Here is a 16,719-nt window from a genome sequence, read left to right as displayed (position 1 = left end):
ATTTGCATAATGTCTTCTCTTTAAGAATTGTGATTAGACAAGTTATTTGATAACTCTTGTTGAAGTTTGAGTTTTATTTCTTTAATGTTCCATGTGAGAGTTAGATCATCATGCCACTTGAAAATTCTTTTTTGATTAGCATGATGTTGTAAATTATAGTACTGTTTATTTTTATTTTTCTCTCCTTCATTACTAAGGGACTAGCAATATGTCGGTTAGGGGGAGTGATTACTACTCAAAAAGTGCTATTTGATAGCTTGTAATTAACTCTTTTAAACACTTTTGAGTAGTAGTTATCACATTTTAACCCAATTAACATATTGAGGACCCTTGCAATCAATTCTAATCAAATTGTGTTAAGTTTTGGTGTTTTGATAGCTTTTTGATCACCAAAGCAATCCGAGATTGAGGAGAGTTCTTTGGAATCCATGGCAAAGCAATGAAAAGCTCAGAAATATGAAGAACCGAAGCTTTGAAGTCCTTTGCCATAAGCAAATCCGGAATGCAAGGAGTGTGGGATCCTCCCTAAAAAAATGCCACGTGGCTCTCTCTCCCTTGTGTTGATGCCTTGCGTCCCAGTGATCCACGTAGCTACCAAGTGGACGCACGCTTTCAACCCAGATTGAGTTTTGGTTTAGTCTTCCCTGCAAAAGATGTCCGGACAGGGCGTCCGGACACACCATCGGAGGGCGGCGGAACGTGGGCTGTGGCAAGCTGTCGGAATGACGTAGCAAGGCTTGCTCACTTTAGTCAATGATCCGGACAACATATCCGGATAGGATATGCTATCGTCCGGGGCTTGATGTTCACGAGTGTCGTGTGCTTCTCCCTGAGGGAGTCCGGATAGGGGAGTGCGCCACGTGTCCTCTTGGGGAATCCGGATGGAGTTGCTCCGGATAGCGATACGTGCTCCGTGTCATCAGGGGGAGGGGTCCCTACACCTTGCACACACAGACGGTCCCCCTTGCGACGCGCGACATAGCTCATTCCACCCGGGGAAGAATTCTGTTCGGCCAACGTTCCACCTTCTTCGGATATTTCACATCTGGCGCCTGACGCCAAATGGGAGAGGAGGGTATTTCAACTTCCCCGGTCAGACATGTCCGGATCCTCTGAGAGCGCTTACCCGGAGAGCATCCGCAGCCGACAATTCAAATTCCCCGGATAGCTTGGCTCGTCAGACACATGCGAATCGCCGGATCCATTTCCGCCCACAATCAAAAAGCAAACTCTGATAATACTGACGACCAAGTCTCCATTTTTGCACATTGCAACAAAATTTCTCCTGAAGCTTCCCAATATTTCCGACCGACTTTTTGAGATATTTTGCTTTAGATATTTGATGTCTAAATCCCCAAACTCTCCTTGTAACCCACCTATCATAGGATTCCTTAGTCTTTAAGTAAGAACAAAGGGTGAATAACCTCTTATATATAGTTTGTAATTTTCTTTAAGAAAAGAGAGTCAGGAGCTTGTTCTCAGACGCATCCTTTGTACAATTTTGCAAGAAATATATTTTACAGAGCACTCGCTCTATTTTTCCTATATATTTTTGTTTTCTCATTCTTTTTCTTACTATCCAAACAAGCTCTGAGGAAGTTTCCTCAAAGAATGAGTGGCTAGACTTTTAGTTCCTTGGAGCTAAGGTTGCCGGGAAAGGTTCCAAGTGCAAGAATTTATAGCTTTGTGGTTTCAGCCATTAATGAAGAAGAAGTGTGATCCTTTAATGATTTCTATGTTTTTAGTTAACTTAAAACACCTTCCATTCACTTGAGCCAACACTTGGTAAGGCAAGTGATCTCCGTCCATGGAGATACACTAGTTTACCTCTTGCGAGCTTTTGGGAAGTGACTTGAAGGTAAAATTTTCTAGAATTGCCAACACTTGGTAAGCTTTTGGACTCCAAGGAGACATCCATTAGTTATCTCTTGCGAGCTTGAGAAAGGAAGTCCAAAGTTAAAGATCACCTTGAATGGCAAATGCTAGGTGAGACACACGAGCCATTGCAAGTTGTATCAGTGAGAGGGAATTAGAGCTGAAATCCATTTAAAGGATACATCTGTACAACACCGGTTAAAGAATTGACTATATGTTAATTCTCTAATGCGAGGAAATGAACCAAATGACCGGAGCTCTGTTTTTGCATAAGGAACCTCCCCTGTGAACCCAAACCTCCAAGGAATGTTTTTCTTCATAAGTAATTTCCATTACTTTCTTTTTAGTTAGCTTGAAACAAAACCTCGTTTAACCAAAGTTTGTGTTTTATTTCTTAAGCTAACCTTGAAATGAAAAAGCACCAATTTAACTTTGAATTGGTATCAGTTGTGAGTTGAAAACCTTTCCCAGAGAACGATCCTAGAGCCACTATGCTATATTAGCTAAAGCTATCCTAATGCATGGTGATATAGGTTATAAATTTTTTTGATTACTACCTCAATCAAAGAGCACCAGCTGGACATGAATCAACTGAGACACCAATTGGGAACGAATCATGAGGCAAAAGGGAAGCGAGCTGAGATACCCTACCCACACATGGACAAGGTCACCAAGGGAAAGGTAAACTTAATGTGAAAGAAGTAACACTCCAAGCATTGAAAGTGTAGGTGCATGCATCCATCCGAGGCCTCAAGGAAGAAGAAGGTGAAGAACATCCTAGCTAAACAGGTCACTAGGAGACAAGGGGTCCCTTGTATGATAGAGTATCTAGTCTAATGGAAAGAACTACCTAAGTGACAGGTAAGCTGGGAATAAGCGGATGCCATGAGAAAGTTTTGGAAACACATCAAGAGGTTTCAAGTTGAGATGACGACGAAGACGTTGACAGCGTGGGTGGGGGAGAGTGTTATGACCTGCTCTAAATGATTCCCTCACCTAGGCTTATATAAGGGAGCAAGAAGGTTCTAGAAGATTGGAAGAGCCTACATAGCTCAAAAAGTGGGTAGAAGGTTCTAGAGAAGTGTGTAGAGATTTCTACACAACTCTAGAGTAGTAGAAGCAAGTCTTGGAGCATTGTAATGATTTCTAGAGTCTTTCATGTATATACTTGTACATAGGTAGTGTCTAGGGTAATCTTCAATGTTCTTGATTTGTAAGGAACCCTCCTAGGTTCCAAAGAGTTCCACAGGTGCCTACAAATAGGTGAGGGCTTTATTTGGCCAAGGCACTACCCAAACTACCCAAATCACATCCTAACCAAGCAAGTGAGCTTCCAAGCACTTGTAAAGCTTCCTTTGAAGGTAATAAATCTTTCATTCTTTAAGTCTTGCCTATGGTTTTCTTAGATTCCAAATTTTATACCTAACTTATCTTGGCTAGCTAACCACCAGGGGAAGGCTGACTTAGCAACTTCAAGTGGGGTGAGTTGTCTAAGTGTTGCATGTGAGCTTAGGAAAGGCCTAAGTCGGTGACATTATGCTCTAGATTCTATGAACAAGTTAAGGTTGTGTATGACATGAACTAATCTGGTTAGCGAGCTTAGGGCTCTAAATGCTATGAACATCTCAAGGTTGTGGATGACATGAACAACTCTAAGTTGTGAGCTTAAGGCAATTAATGCTATGAATAACTCAAGGTTGTGGATGATATGAACGACTCGAGGACGTGAGCTTAGGGCTCTAGATGCTTTGAACAACTCAGGGTTGTGGGTGATATGAACGATTCTAAGAAGTGAGCTTAGGGATCTAGATGCTATGAATAGGATAGGGCTATTGATGACATGAATGACTACGAGTCGTGAGCTTAGAGCTCTAGATGTTATAAATAGCTCAGGGTTGTGGATGACATGAACGAATCTCAGTCATGAGCTTAAGGCTCTAGCAATTATGAACAACTCAAGGTTGTGGATGACATGAACGACTCTGGGTGGTGAGTTCAACACTCAAGATGCTATGAAGAGCTCAGGGCTCTAAATGATCTAAACGACTCCAAGTTGTGAGCTCAGCGTTTTAGACGCTATAAAGAGCTCAAGACTATAGATGACATGAATGACCTCAGGTTGTGAGCTCAACGCTCTACATGGTATGAACAACACAGGGTTGTGGATGATATGAACCATTCTAGGTAGGGATTTCAGGGCTCTAGATGCTATGAATAGATCAATGTTGTGGATGACATGAACAACTACTGGTCGTGAGCTGATGGCGCTAGATGCTATTAACAACTTAGGGTTAGGCATGACATGAATGACTTTGAGTCATGAGCTCAAAGCTCTAAACACTATAAACAGCTCAGGGCAGTGGATAACATGAACTACAGCTCGTGAGGTCACAACTCTACATTCTATGAACAACTCATGACTATGGATGACATGAACGAGTCTAGGTTGTCAGTTGAGCGCTCTAGGTCCTATGAACAGCTCAAGGTTGTGGGTGAGATAAACATCTTTGGGTCGTGAGCTCAGGGCTCCAAATGATATAAATAGCTCAAGGTTGGGGATGACATGAATGATTCGGGGTCGTGTGCTTAGGGCTCTAGATGACATGCACATCTCAAGGTTGTGGATGACATGAACAACTCTGGGTCTTGAGCTCAAGGGTCTTAATGCTATAAATAGCTCAGGGCTGTGAATCACATGAATTATTATGGATCATAAGCTCAAGGTTCTAGATGTTATGAACAGCTCAAGGTTGTGACTGACATGAACAAGTCGGGATCATGAGCCCTAGGTAATAAATGCTATAAAAAGCTCACGACTGTGACTGATATGAATAACTTGGGGTTGTCATCTCAAGGATCTCGATGCTATGAACAATTTAAGGTTGTAGATGACATGAACTATAACAGATCGTGAGCTTAGGGTTCTAGATGCTATGAATAATTCATGATTATAGATGATATGAACAACTTCAAGTCGTCAATTGAGCGCTCTAGATCATATCAACAACTCAGGGTCGTGGATGACATGAACATCTCTAGGTCATGAGCTCAGGGCTCTAGTAGCTATGAATATCTTAGAGCTAAGGATGATATGAACGACTCTAGGTAGTGAGCTCAACACTCTAGGTGCTATGAACAACTCAGGGTTATAGATGACATGATGACTCTGGGTCGTGAGATCAATTCTCTAGATATTACGAACAACTCGGTATTATGGATGACATGAATGACTCCAAGTCATGCGCTTAAGGCTATAGTTTCTATGAACAACTTAGGGTTGTGGATGATATGAATGAATCGAGGTTGTGAGATTAGCGCTCTAGATGCTATCAACAACTCAAGGTTGTGGATGACATGAACAACTCCAAGTCATGAGCTCTTGGCTCTAAATACTATGAACAACTTAGAGTTGTGGATGATATGAATGAATCTAGGTCTTGAGCTAAGCACTCATGATGTTATGAATAACATAGGGTTGCGGATGATATGAACGACTCCGGGTTTGAGCTCATGGCTCTAAATTCTATGAACAGCGCAGGGTTGTAGATGACATGAACGACTCCGAGTCATGACCTAATCACTCTTGATGCTATGAACAGCTTAAGGTTGTGGATAACATGAACGACTCCAGGTTGTGAGCTTAGGGCTCTAGATGTTATAAACAGCTCAAGGTCGTGGATGATATAAACAACTCGATGTCGTGAGCTCTAGTCAATAAATGTTATGAACAACTCAAAGCTATGGCTAATATGAATGACTCGAGGTCGTGAGCTTAGGGTTCTAAATGTTATGAACAGCTCAGGGTTGTGGATGACATGAATGACTCAAGGTCGTTAGCATTAGGCTCTTAATACTATGAACAGCTCAACACTCTCTATGACATGAATGACTTTGGGTCATGAGCTTAAGGTTATAAATTCTATGAACACCTTAGGGTTATGGATGATATGAACGACTCGAAGTCGTGAGCTCAGGGCTCTAGATGTTACGAGCAACTCAAGGTTGTGGATGACATGAATGACTCAGGGTCATGAGCACAAGGCTCTTAATGCTATGAATAGTTCATCACTCTCTATCACATGAATGACTCTGGGTCATGAGATCAGGGCCCTAGATGCTATGAACAACTCAAGGGTGTGGATGATGTTGGGAACCTCAAATTACTCTGTTCCCATGCCCTGGATCATGTAGGGTGCATGCAAATCTATCCTAGGCTCTCTAAATCTATCATAACAGATTAACAAGTATTCAAAAATAATAAGCATACCATAGAAAACATAGATCTAGAAAATAAAGCCACATACTGATTACTACTCAAAAAATGCTATTTGATAGCCTATAATTAATCCTTTTAAACACTTTTGAGTAGTAGTTTAGGCCTTTTAACTCAATTGGCATGTTAAGGATCCTTTAAAGCAATTTTGATCACTTTGTGTAAGTTTTGGTGTTTTGATAGTATTTTGATCACCAAAGCAAGTCAAGACTGAGGAGAGCTATGAGGAATCTTGGGCAAAGCTTAAAATTCATTTGCCAAGAGTGAATCCGGATTGCAAGGAGAAAAAGCAAAGAGAATCTGCCATGAAGCCTATTCTTGATGACAGTCGTAGCAGCCATTTTTGGAGCACTTTCTGATGTCCAAATGATGCATTCTATATACCATTTCAAAGCTCAGGAAGTCAACAATCCAATGCTTCAAACGGTGTGCAATTCGGAGTTGAAACGAAGAAGTTGCAGCCATTACAAGCCAATCACTCTGAGTTGAAGGAAGCATTTTGCAAAGTGTTGCGAAATCACCCTTTTGTTGCGAAGTGATTTCGCAGCATTTTTGTACAGTAAGGTGTTTCTCCTTCTGACGATGCACGATTTATGCCGCGAGAAGGGAGCTGGGAACCTCAAGGTGGAAGCCAACTTCGCAGCCCTATGAAGATAGCTAGGTGTTGCGAAATAATTTCGCAACCCTCTTGGGTGTCTGCGAAATCTCGCAGACACCATTTTTCTCCTGCGAAATGGTTCCTGAAGCCTCCTGAAGTTTGCTACCGACATTGGGAGATATTTTCCATTAGATTTTTGTTGTCTAAATCCCAAAATACTCCTTGTAAACCACCAATTACATGATTCCTTAGTTTTTAAGTTAGTAAAAAGACTAAATATCTTTGTAACAATTAGTTTTATATTATGTTGATATATATACCTCTCGGGAGCCTGTTCTCAGAGAGGAGTTCCTTCTGTAACCGTTTGGGTAAGCAAGTAAAGTCTATTTTCTTTCTACTGCCTTACCTTCTCACTTTGTATTTTCATTTTATTTCTAAGTTATGAATTCTCTGAGGAGTTTTCCCTAGAGAATGAGTAACTAAACCTCTAATTCCTTGGAGCTAAGGTTGCCGGGGAAGGTTCCAAATGCAAGAATGCAAAGCTTTGTGGTTTTAGCTAGTAATGAAGAGGAAGTGAAATCCTTTAGTGATTTCTATGTTTTTAGTTAACTTAAAACACCTTGGAGTCACCTGGGCCAACACTTGGTAAGGCAAGTGATTTCCAACCATGGAAATGCACTAGTTTACCCCTTGCGAGCCTCTGGTAGGTGACTTCAGGGTAGGATTTTCTAGAATAGCCAACACTTGATAAGCTTTTGGACTCCTAGGAGACATCCATTAGTTATCTCTTGCGAGCTTTTGACGGGTAATCCAAGGTTAAAGATCACCTTGAATGGTTAAGGCTTAGTGAGAGGCTTAAACCATTGCAAGTTGCATCAGCGAGAGAATTAAAGTGAAATCTAATTGAAGGAGTCTCTGTACATCACCGGTTAGAGAATTGACTATATGTTGAATCTCTAACGCGAGAAAATGAACCAACTGATCGGAGCTATGTCTTTTGCATGAGGAACCACCCCAGTGAACCTAATTCTCCAAGGAATGTTTTTCTTCCTAAATTATTCCAAACTTCTGTTAGTTAGTTTAAGTCTCAACATTTGCCAATCAAAGTTTGTGTTTTATTTCTTAAGCTAACCTTGAAATGAAACAAGACCAATTCACTTGGAATTGGTATCATTGATTGCTTGTTAGTCATTCCCAGTGAACGACCCTAGAGCCACTATACTATAGTAGCTTTTTCTTTGCTACCCTAGTATATGGTGTTATAGGTAAAAAATTTTGTTGATTACTCCCTCAATCAAGGAGCACCAGCTGAACACAAATCAGCTGAGACACCAATTGGGCACGAATCACATACCTTTGATCTGAATGTTCCCAAATTGATTCCAATCAACGTAGATAACCTCAAAGTCATAGTAGATCTTGCAAACACCATGATCTTCCACCTAATGACTCTTCCTTGTGTCTAAGCACTGAGATGGTGGAGATCTCAAGGGTGGAGGCTAGGGTTTTCTCTCTAGATGGAAGGGGAGAATGGCAAGATTTTTTAAACCCTAACCCTTAAAAGGGTATTTATAGGCTTCCTATTAAGCTTAAGTGACTTAAGCCCACCATAGGCTTGGGTCACTTAATCTAGCCCAAAAAGATTATTAATTGATTAACAATCATTTGGATCACCTACCCAAACAGCATGTGAGTAACCCACAAATACAATTCTTTACCTTGATAACAAAAGGAATAGTCCACAATGCCTATTAGATACTGAAGAATTCTCTTTACAGTTTTCCAATGCATCATTCTAGGATTTTCTTGGTAATGACTCACCATCCCAACAACATAGTAGATATATATAGTCTTGTACACATCGTAGCATACATTAGACACCCAACAACACTAAAATAGGGAACATTAGTTATTTGTTTCTTTTCTTTTGGAGTCTTTGAACCCATTTCTTTACTTCGGTTTTCACCTCTTGTAAATGGAGTGTCGATAGGATTGCAATCTCTCATATTAAATCATTCAAGGATATTCTTAATAAAGTGCTCTTGTAAAAGAGTCACTTGTTTGTGACAACGATCACTATGGATCTTTACTCCAAGTATGTAAAATGTTTCTCCCATATCTTTCATCTCAAAAGTAGATGACAACCATATTTAAATGGTTTATACAAACTCCAAATCATTTCTAGCTATAAGTATATCATCCCTGTATAAAGATAATAACAAATATTCATATTTATTTTGCTTAATATAAACACAATAGTCCTCATCAATCATTGTGAAAACATACGAAGTTATTGCACAATGAAATCTTAAGTTCCATTGTCTAGATGATTGTTTAAGTCCATAAATCAATCAATTTAACTTGCACACTTTGTGCTATTGGCCTTGGATAATGAAATCCACTAGTTGTTCCATATAGATTTCTTCATTCAGCTCTCCATTAAGGAAAGTTGTCTTAACATCCATTTAGTGTAGCTCTAAATCTATATGAGCTACTATAGCTAGAATGAGGCGAATTGAGGCAAACCTAACTACTGGATAGATGGTTTCCACATTGTCTATACCTTCTTGTTGGGTATACCCTTTAGCCACTAATCGAGCTTTATAATTTTCAATGGATCCATTTGCCTTTCGTTTTATTTTAAGAACCCATTCATTCCCAATAGCTTTACAATTTGAAGGCAAATCAACCAAGCCCTAGACTTGATTCTTTCACATTGACTCCAATTCCTCTTCCATTGTTTTTATCCATTCATTCTTAGTTGGACAAGTAAGAGTCTCTTGAACTAACTTAGGCTTAGCATCATCATATTTAGTGACAATATAAACTTCCCCTTCAATCTCAAATCGTCATCGAGGAATAATTATCGTGAACTTTTTCTCAACATCGACACTTTTACTATACTTGCTACAAGTACCAGTTCACTCCCACTTGATTCAAGCATCAATTTCTATTTGGGTATGGATCTTATATCGGGATCAATCATTTCATAAAGATCTAAATCCCTATCAATCTAATCCGTATGTGGGAAATCGTCCTCTAAGAAAGTGACATCTCGTGATTCTAATTCAGTTACTATTCCATCTTCATGCTCACCTATGAACACATACCCTTTGGAGTGTTCACTGTATCTTATAAAGATACATTTCCTTCCTCTATGACCTAATTTTCTATATTTATGAGAAATATTGTGAACATAATCCACTAACCTCCGAGGTTGCAAATTGCTAGGATCAAGCTTTCGGTTATTCCATAACTCATATGGAGTAAATGAAACAAACTTTAAGGGGTACTTGGTTAAGTACATGAGAAGTAGTCAACAATTCATCTCCCCAATATGCAATAGGAGGATTGGATTAAGCCACCATTGATCTAACCATGTGTAACAACATTCTATTCCTCCTCTTAGCAACAACATTTTGTCATGGAGTCCTTGGAATAGTATATTGTGTACCAATACCCTTTTCATCATATAAGTCTTTAAATTGTTCTGAAGATATTCTCTACCTCGGTATGTTCTTTATGTTTTAATCTTTTTATCCAACTGATTCTCAACTAAATTAATGTAGCGTCTGAAGCAATCTAATACTTCTCACTTATGAGAAATCAAATAACATGACCATAACGAGTAAAGTCATCTATAAATGTGATGAAACGCAAGGCGTCATGCCTTGCTCTAACACTCATAGGAACACAAATGTCAAAATGGATCAATTGCAATGGTAGTTCAACTCTAGTTCCTTTTCTAAATGGTTTTCTTGTTGTCTTACCAGCTAGGCAATATTCACAAGTTGGCATATCAATTTTAGTGAATTAACCTAGTAGATTTTCTCTAACTAGTCTATTCATTCTTTCTTGTCCAATATGCCCAAGTCTAACATGTCATATGATCACATTATCACATGTATTTCTAGAAGTAGTCATCAATGAATAATAACTATCATTAGTATTAGACAATACACAATTATCAATGTCAAGAACCATAAAAACGTTCAAAACAAATCTAGAACCATAGTATGTTGTTCCTAAATACAACTTCATTACCGAATCATGAAAATTCAAATTGAAACCTAACCCAAGAAGGACTAACATAGAGACCAAATTTTGTCGAATATCTGAAGCATAAAGAATATCATGTAGGAATAGGGTACATCCTCTACGCAACTTCAATTTACATGTTCCAATACCCTTGACCTCAACTTTAAAGTTGTTTCCTACGTAGATTCATCTTGTACCGAAACTAATTCATCGAAACTTTACATATGCTCCTTGGTCTCTAGTTATATGGTTAGTGGGAACTCAATCTAGTTTGACTTAGTGCACTCACGAGTAAAGTGACCTTAGTTGCCACAATTATAGCATTTGAACTTGCTCTTATCCTTCTTAGCACACTTAAACTTTTTGCATGTCTCAATTTTTTCTTTCTTTGAAGCATCATCAAATCTCTTATTCTTCTTAAAGAATTTTTTATTACGCTTAAAGCCATAAGTTTTTGTGAGAACTGGATTCAGCTACATGATCTTGTTCATTAGGCTTGGCAACCATAAGTCGCTTAACTTCCAATTCAACATGGCAAACTATATCATCAAAGGTCTTAACACTCTTATCATGTGTCATATTCACCACCATATGTTCACAGCTCTTTGGTAGAGATTTGATGACCGCCTCAACTTGTTGCTCATCAGTGAAGACATGTCCAAATGTCTTAAGCTTTCTTATCATTCTTTTCATCTCCTTGGGATGTTGTTTCATTGTATGGTTCGATCACATCTTGTAATTTTCAAATTTCAGTACAAGTTCTCTCAACTTGGTAGCTGAAAGTTCACCATACTTTTCCTTTAGAGCTTGCCACATTTCATGAGCAGTTTGGTAAACCTCAAACTCAATCAAGAGATCATCTTATATACAGTTTAACAATGTAATGTGAGTTAAAGAACTCTTTTTCTTCCAGACCATATAAGCCTCCTGATCTCTTTTATGCTAAGCAGAGTTTCCTTGTTAAGGTTCTTACATGACATGATTCAATGTATTAAGAGTCTCTCGCTCTTCAAGGAAATACTGAACTTTGTGATACCAAATCTTGTAATTATCATCATTTAGTTTTTCACCTTTGTTTAATTATACTATGATGTTCCTAGTTCTAGTCAATATATTCAACTACTTAGAGATACTACACAATCTTATTAATCGGTACTTTTATGGATATTGATACTTTTACTTGTTCTAATCATCTTCTAATGTGTAATAACCTTAAATTTCAATAGAAACGAAAGTTCACTATGTTCCCAATCAGCTCTTGTATACAATTTTAATTATTACAAATTAGAAATAATCTATGCAAGTATTTCTAATTTTAGGCAAGAAATTACTTAAATTTCTTTTTAGCCTAAAACCTCCCACTCCATAAAAAATATATATATTCTACAACTAGCATGTATCGATAACATATACAAAAGAATTGAAGACATGCATGTACATAAAAGACATACTCATTTATCAAACGATAAATATTCATGTCATATCTTGCATATAAGATATTTACATTTCATGTACAAAGCATAAAAAAGTAACATGTAGAAAAAGAACTAATCTTCTCTTTTAATGCTAAAAGGAACAACAATATTAGGATCATTCACAATAGTCTTCCATAACTCTAGATGTTGTTTTAAATAACCAGTCTTTTATGAAAAAAAAAAAACATCTAGCCTAGTTGGTAGAGTACAAGACCCTTATACCTATGGTCAAGTGATCAAGCCTCTTTATGGGCAATCCCTTCTCCCTTTTTATTTTTTTACTGAGTAACAAATACTCATATTTAAGACCCTCCTTTTTTTTATAGTCTAATTATATTTGAACAAATCAATATAATTTGACTTCAACTAAAATTTTTATCTCTCAAAAAAATTTGAAATAGGAATGAGGGCACCAAAGCTCAAACTTGGGCCTCAAACTTGGTCTCAAGGGAGCATGAGAACGGTTCTAACCAACAACACTAATTCAACTTTAATGTTAATAAGTAGATTAAAACATATTTAACTTTTTGTATTATTATTACTTTTTCAAAAAAAATCCCAGAAGAAATATTCCCCTTTATTTGTCTTGGAGAAGGGCTTTTCTAGAACCATAACCAGAAATTGATGCTCTTGTCTTTTCCCTTTTTTTTTTTTTATTGTCCATTTGAATTTTGTCCAAGACTCCTGGAGTGGGTGCACTTTGCACGTATTTTTTCTCCAAGTGGCTCTTATCTTTTTCCTTTTTTAGTTTATTTATTTATTTATTTTTTTGTAGAATAGAATCAAACAAAAAAAAATTCAAGAATTGTGTTTTTCTGGAACCATAACCAAAAAAACTTTTTTTTTCTGCTTATTTTTTTTCAAAGAAAACAAAAACAGTCTTCTTCTTTTGAAATAGAGAAAAAAACAAAAAAATAAATAAATAAAATCCAGAAAACAACCTATTAGGGCTCTAATACCAATGATGAATAATAAGATTTCTGATTACCATCTGAAATGCTCAAGATCCATATTGGTTGTTTCACTAGCCAAATTTTTTGCCTCAAGTCATGAATGGAACTACGAATATGAGAACCATTTGTTTCTCACAGCACAAGAACCTTAACATTCGTTTCATGGAGAAAACTAGGAATAACTTCAAGAAATGACCTTTTTATTTTTTTTAGAAGAATTATATTCTTACTCTTTTGTTTCCCGAAGAGAGGAGAAAACATATTTCTTTTATTTGTCATTTTCAGGGAGAGATGAGCCAAAATATCTCTCTGTGGTTTTTCAGGAGAGGATTATCACCGAGAGAGTTTTCACTCAGAGAGATGATTAAAAAAAAACTTTTTTATTTATATTTATTTTTAATAGTGGTAATTACTGGTAGTTTTAAAACTCTCAAAAACCGCTTCCCCGTTTTCTCATTTATTTGGGTCGGGTTGGGTCAACCCACTTAGGCACCCAAACCCAACTCCAACAATTTTCTATTTTTAAAAATTAATATATATATATATATATATATTTTAAGTTCTCCACCAAACAGGCTCTTTTTCTCTTAGGTTTGATGTTTGTATTTATTAAGTACTACAAATTTGAAAGTCCTTGCACTTAAGCAACTTGATACAAAATATATAATTTGCAATGCTCGTTGAGCACTAGCAGTGTGGTGGAACAAATATGCTATGTAAATAGGGTGGCAATTTCATTTAGTAATCATAGTCTCGTGAGTGGCTTTTCATCACTTTGACATGAAAATGAGAACATTATTTCAAATTAAATTGCTAGCATTTTTATGCATTTCTTCCATTTGTTTGCTATTCAAAGTGGAAGAGCCGTTACGGTGGTTTGCAGATCCACAGAATGGCCCTTCCGGATAACTTCTTGTTTTTTGAAACAAAGTAATAATTTTTAAAGGGTGACATATATTTTATTATTAAAAATGAAATAGATTTCTAAAAACCTAAAAATAGAATATGAGAATTACCATTTTCCAATTTTCCTATTAAATTCTTTTAAAGTCATAAACTATATAATAAAATTAGCCACATAAATACATATTTTCTTATTAAAAATAGTTTTTGACTCCTTAAAATCAAATTCATACTAGGGCTTAATAAGACATAATCACTCAACTTAAGTCGTTAATAATTTTGATTTTAGTTGACAAGTTTGTCAAAAGAAGTCAAAATTACAGTTAATAGTATTACAAAAGTCTTATTTTATATGTGAAATAACTTTTTCCATAAGTTAGAACAAGGTTTATACAATTAATTTTGATATGAAGCATTCTCCAAGCAGATGTAAAATCTATTATATAAAAGACCAACTTAATAATTCTATTTAAATCCACAATTAACTTAAAAGATAACAAGTAAAAAGAAATTATTTTTTTCTAAATCAAAAATAGTTTCTTCTTGCTGATACCCAAAACCCTCGGACTTCTCATCTACTCATTTGCAAAGTCATTACTTAGTACTAATGAAAGTAAATCAGTTAAATAATAATTAAAAAAAAAATCAAAATTAGTTTTACTAAGGGATGATGCTAAATAAATTTTTAAGCATAAAAATTTCCCATTTTACCCAAACCCTCCTAAATTAAATTAGTTTCAGAGCTGTGGCACTGGAAATTGCATGTGGGAGGACTTACAGGGATGGTGATCTTCTTCTGCCACTGGTTAGATGGGTCTGCAAGCCCTACCAAACAGGAATATTCTTGCTGGAGCGGAGGTTGGATATTATGGGAGACAAATGGAATGCTCGACGAGGGGGGGTGCACTCCACCCCACTTTGACAAGGAAAGGCGAAGGCAGAAGAGGTAATTCAGGTTCTTAGGCTTGGAGCACCATCACCAGAGCTCCCTCAAAGGCTGCCTGATCCTCTTTTTCATCCACCCCAACCTCCTGTTAATAAAAAAAAACATGGTCCTCCCTGCACAAGGGAATTTCTTAAATGCATATGACCACGACACTCATAAAACACTTCATTAAAAGCACTTCAAATAGAAAGTATTTTCTCATAAAATATTTTTAGAATAATCACCTAAGTGTTTCCTCTTAAAACATTATAATTGATTTTTCAATATTTCAAATGATTTTTCATATTTTTAAAATAATTTCTTAAATTTTTCCAGAAAATACCTTTTAGACTAAAAACGCTTCCTATAATTACTACTAAATAAACTCTTAGAATCTATTTGATAGTGACTCTTAAAAGCATTTATAACATTTCTAACACTTCAAATTTTTATCAAAAAAATTGATTTTTATTACTAAAAAGGCTAAAAACGCTTTTTATGATCACAATGGTTAGCTTTTCTGCGCATGGTTAGAAGCAGAATTTCTGAAATCAGCACCAAAACAACCATATAATCGAGATTGAGGGGACGCATAACATGGCCAGAAAGGATTTGGAGCAAGTAACTACATTCAATATGTTCCAGTACATACTCAAATGTGTTCCGAGAAATAAATCTAAAGCAAGTCCCATCTGCTATTAGAATGAGATCAAAAGGGGAGATTTCCCCCCTCCAATCGGAGTCATAAGGGAGGAAATTTGGGGGGTGGAAGCATGAAAGGAAAGAAGAGTTCTTTCAAAGGACACGTGCTCATCTGCTAGTTTTTTATCTTCACACACATACAAAGGAGGAAGGTTCAAAAGAGAAGCTGCAAATCAAAGCACCGTACAATTCAGTGGAAAGATTTCTGAAAATAGCAGCCAGAACCCAACAGATATGGCAGCTGACATCCACATCGCAACCAAGTGGTGCGAAAAATCCCAAGGGACTAGATCACAGATCTCATAATGGAGTGCAATAATGATATCATTGGATGACAAAGGCCATTCATATAAGGTAGTAATAGTGAATAGAGCCATCAACATAACATGCAAAATAATATGATTAGTATATTGCCCAGCAACAGTTTTTAACATTTGATGAAAATTTCTCATCTTCCACATATCGCATCCCAACCCTGAGATCACTGAAACATTCTCGTTCAACTACATATTAGTATTTGTGTGGTTACCACCCATTACAACTACTCACCTGATTTACTTGGTATCCTAATGGATACAAATATTGATGAGAATCTTCAAAAATTTCAGGCTGATACATTATTTAAGAAAAAAAAATAAAAATTGTAGGCTTACTGAGTCTAAGTGTGTCAGTTGCAGGAAACCAAAGAAAAAGAAAAGGGAGCAAAAAGGAGAACGCAAAATTTAGTATCATACATTTTGACTATGCAGTAACTCAACCACAGCAGCAACCACTCCCTTTCCCTCTGCTGAAATGTCCAGCCCTGGCTCCTCAATCTTCCTCTTTAGCAGCTTGTCAAGCTCACTGCGCAATTTCTGCAAAGCACCATCACCCAAAATCAAGCCTGGTTCAATACATTCATATATCTATATATATGCCAAAAATGAATTAAACCAAGAGAGAGAGAGAGAAAACAAGCACAAATTATTTGACACATA

At 36.9% G+C, this 16,719-nt stretch overlaps 1 protein-coding gene across 2 annotated transcripts in view; it reads right to left on the bottom strand.

Moving 5' to 3' along the window:
• Positions 1-16,124: 16,124 nt before the first annotated feature.
• The window catches only part of LOC100252028 (DExH-box ATP-dependent RNA helicase DExH1), a 50,946-nt gene continuing 50,351 nt past the window's right edge, over positions 16,125-16,719 (bottom strand). For both annotated transcript variants that reach the window (XM_002263985.5, XM_010654964.3), the window contains one exon: positions 16,125-16,596. In XM_002263985.5, the coding sequence (XP_002264021.3) occupies positions 16,471-16,596 (126 nt within the window). In that variant the 3' untranslated portion in view covers positions 16,125-16,470. The remainder of the gene's footprint in view (positions 16,597-16,719) is intronic.

This window comes from Vitis vinifera, chromosome 8 (genome assembly GCF_030704535.1).
Source record: "Vitis vinifera cultivar Pinot Noir 40024 chromosome 8, ASM3070453v1".
NCBI lineage: Eukaryota > Viridiplantae > Streptophyta > Magnoliopsida > Vitales > Vitaceae > Vitis > Vitis vinifera.
This window is presented reverse-complemented; position numbering and strand designations above follow the sequence as displayed.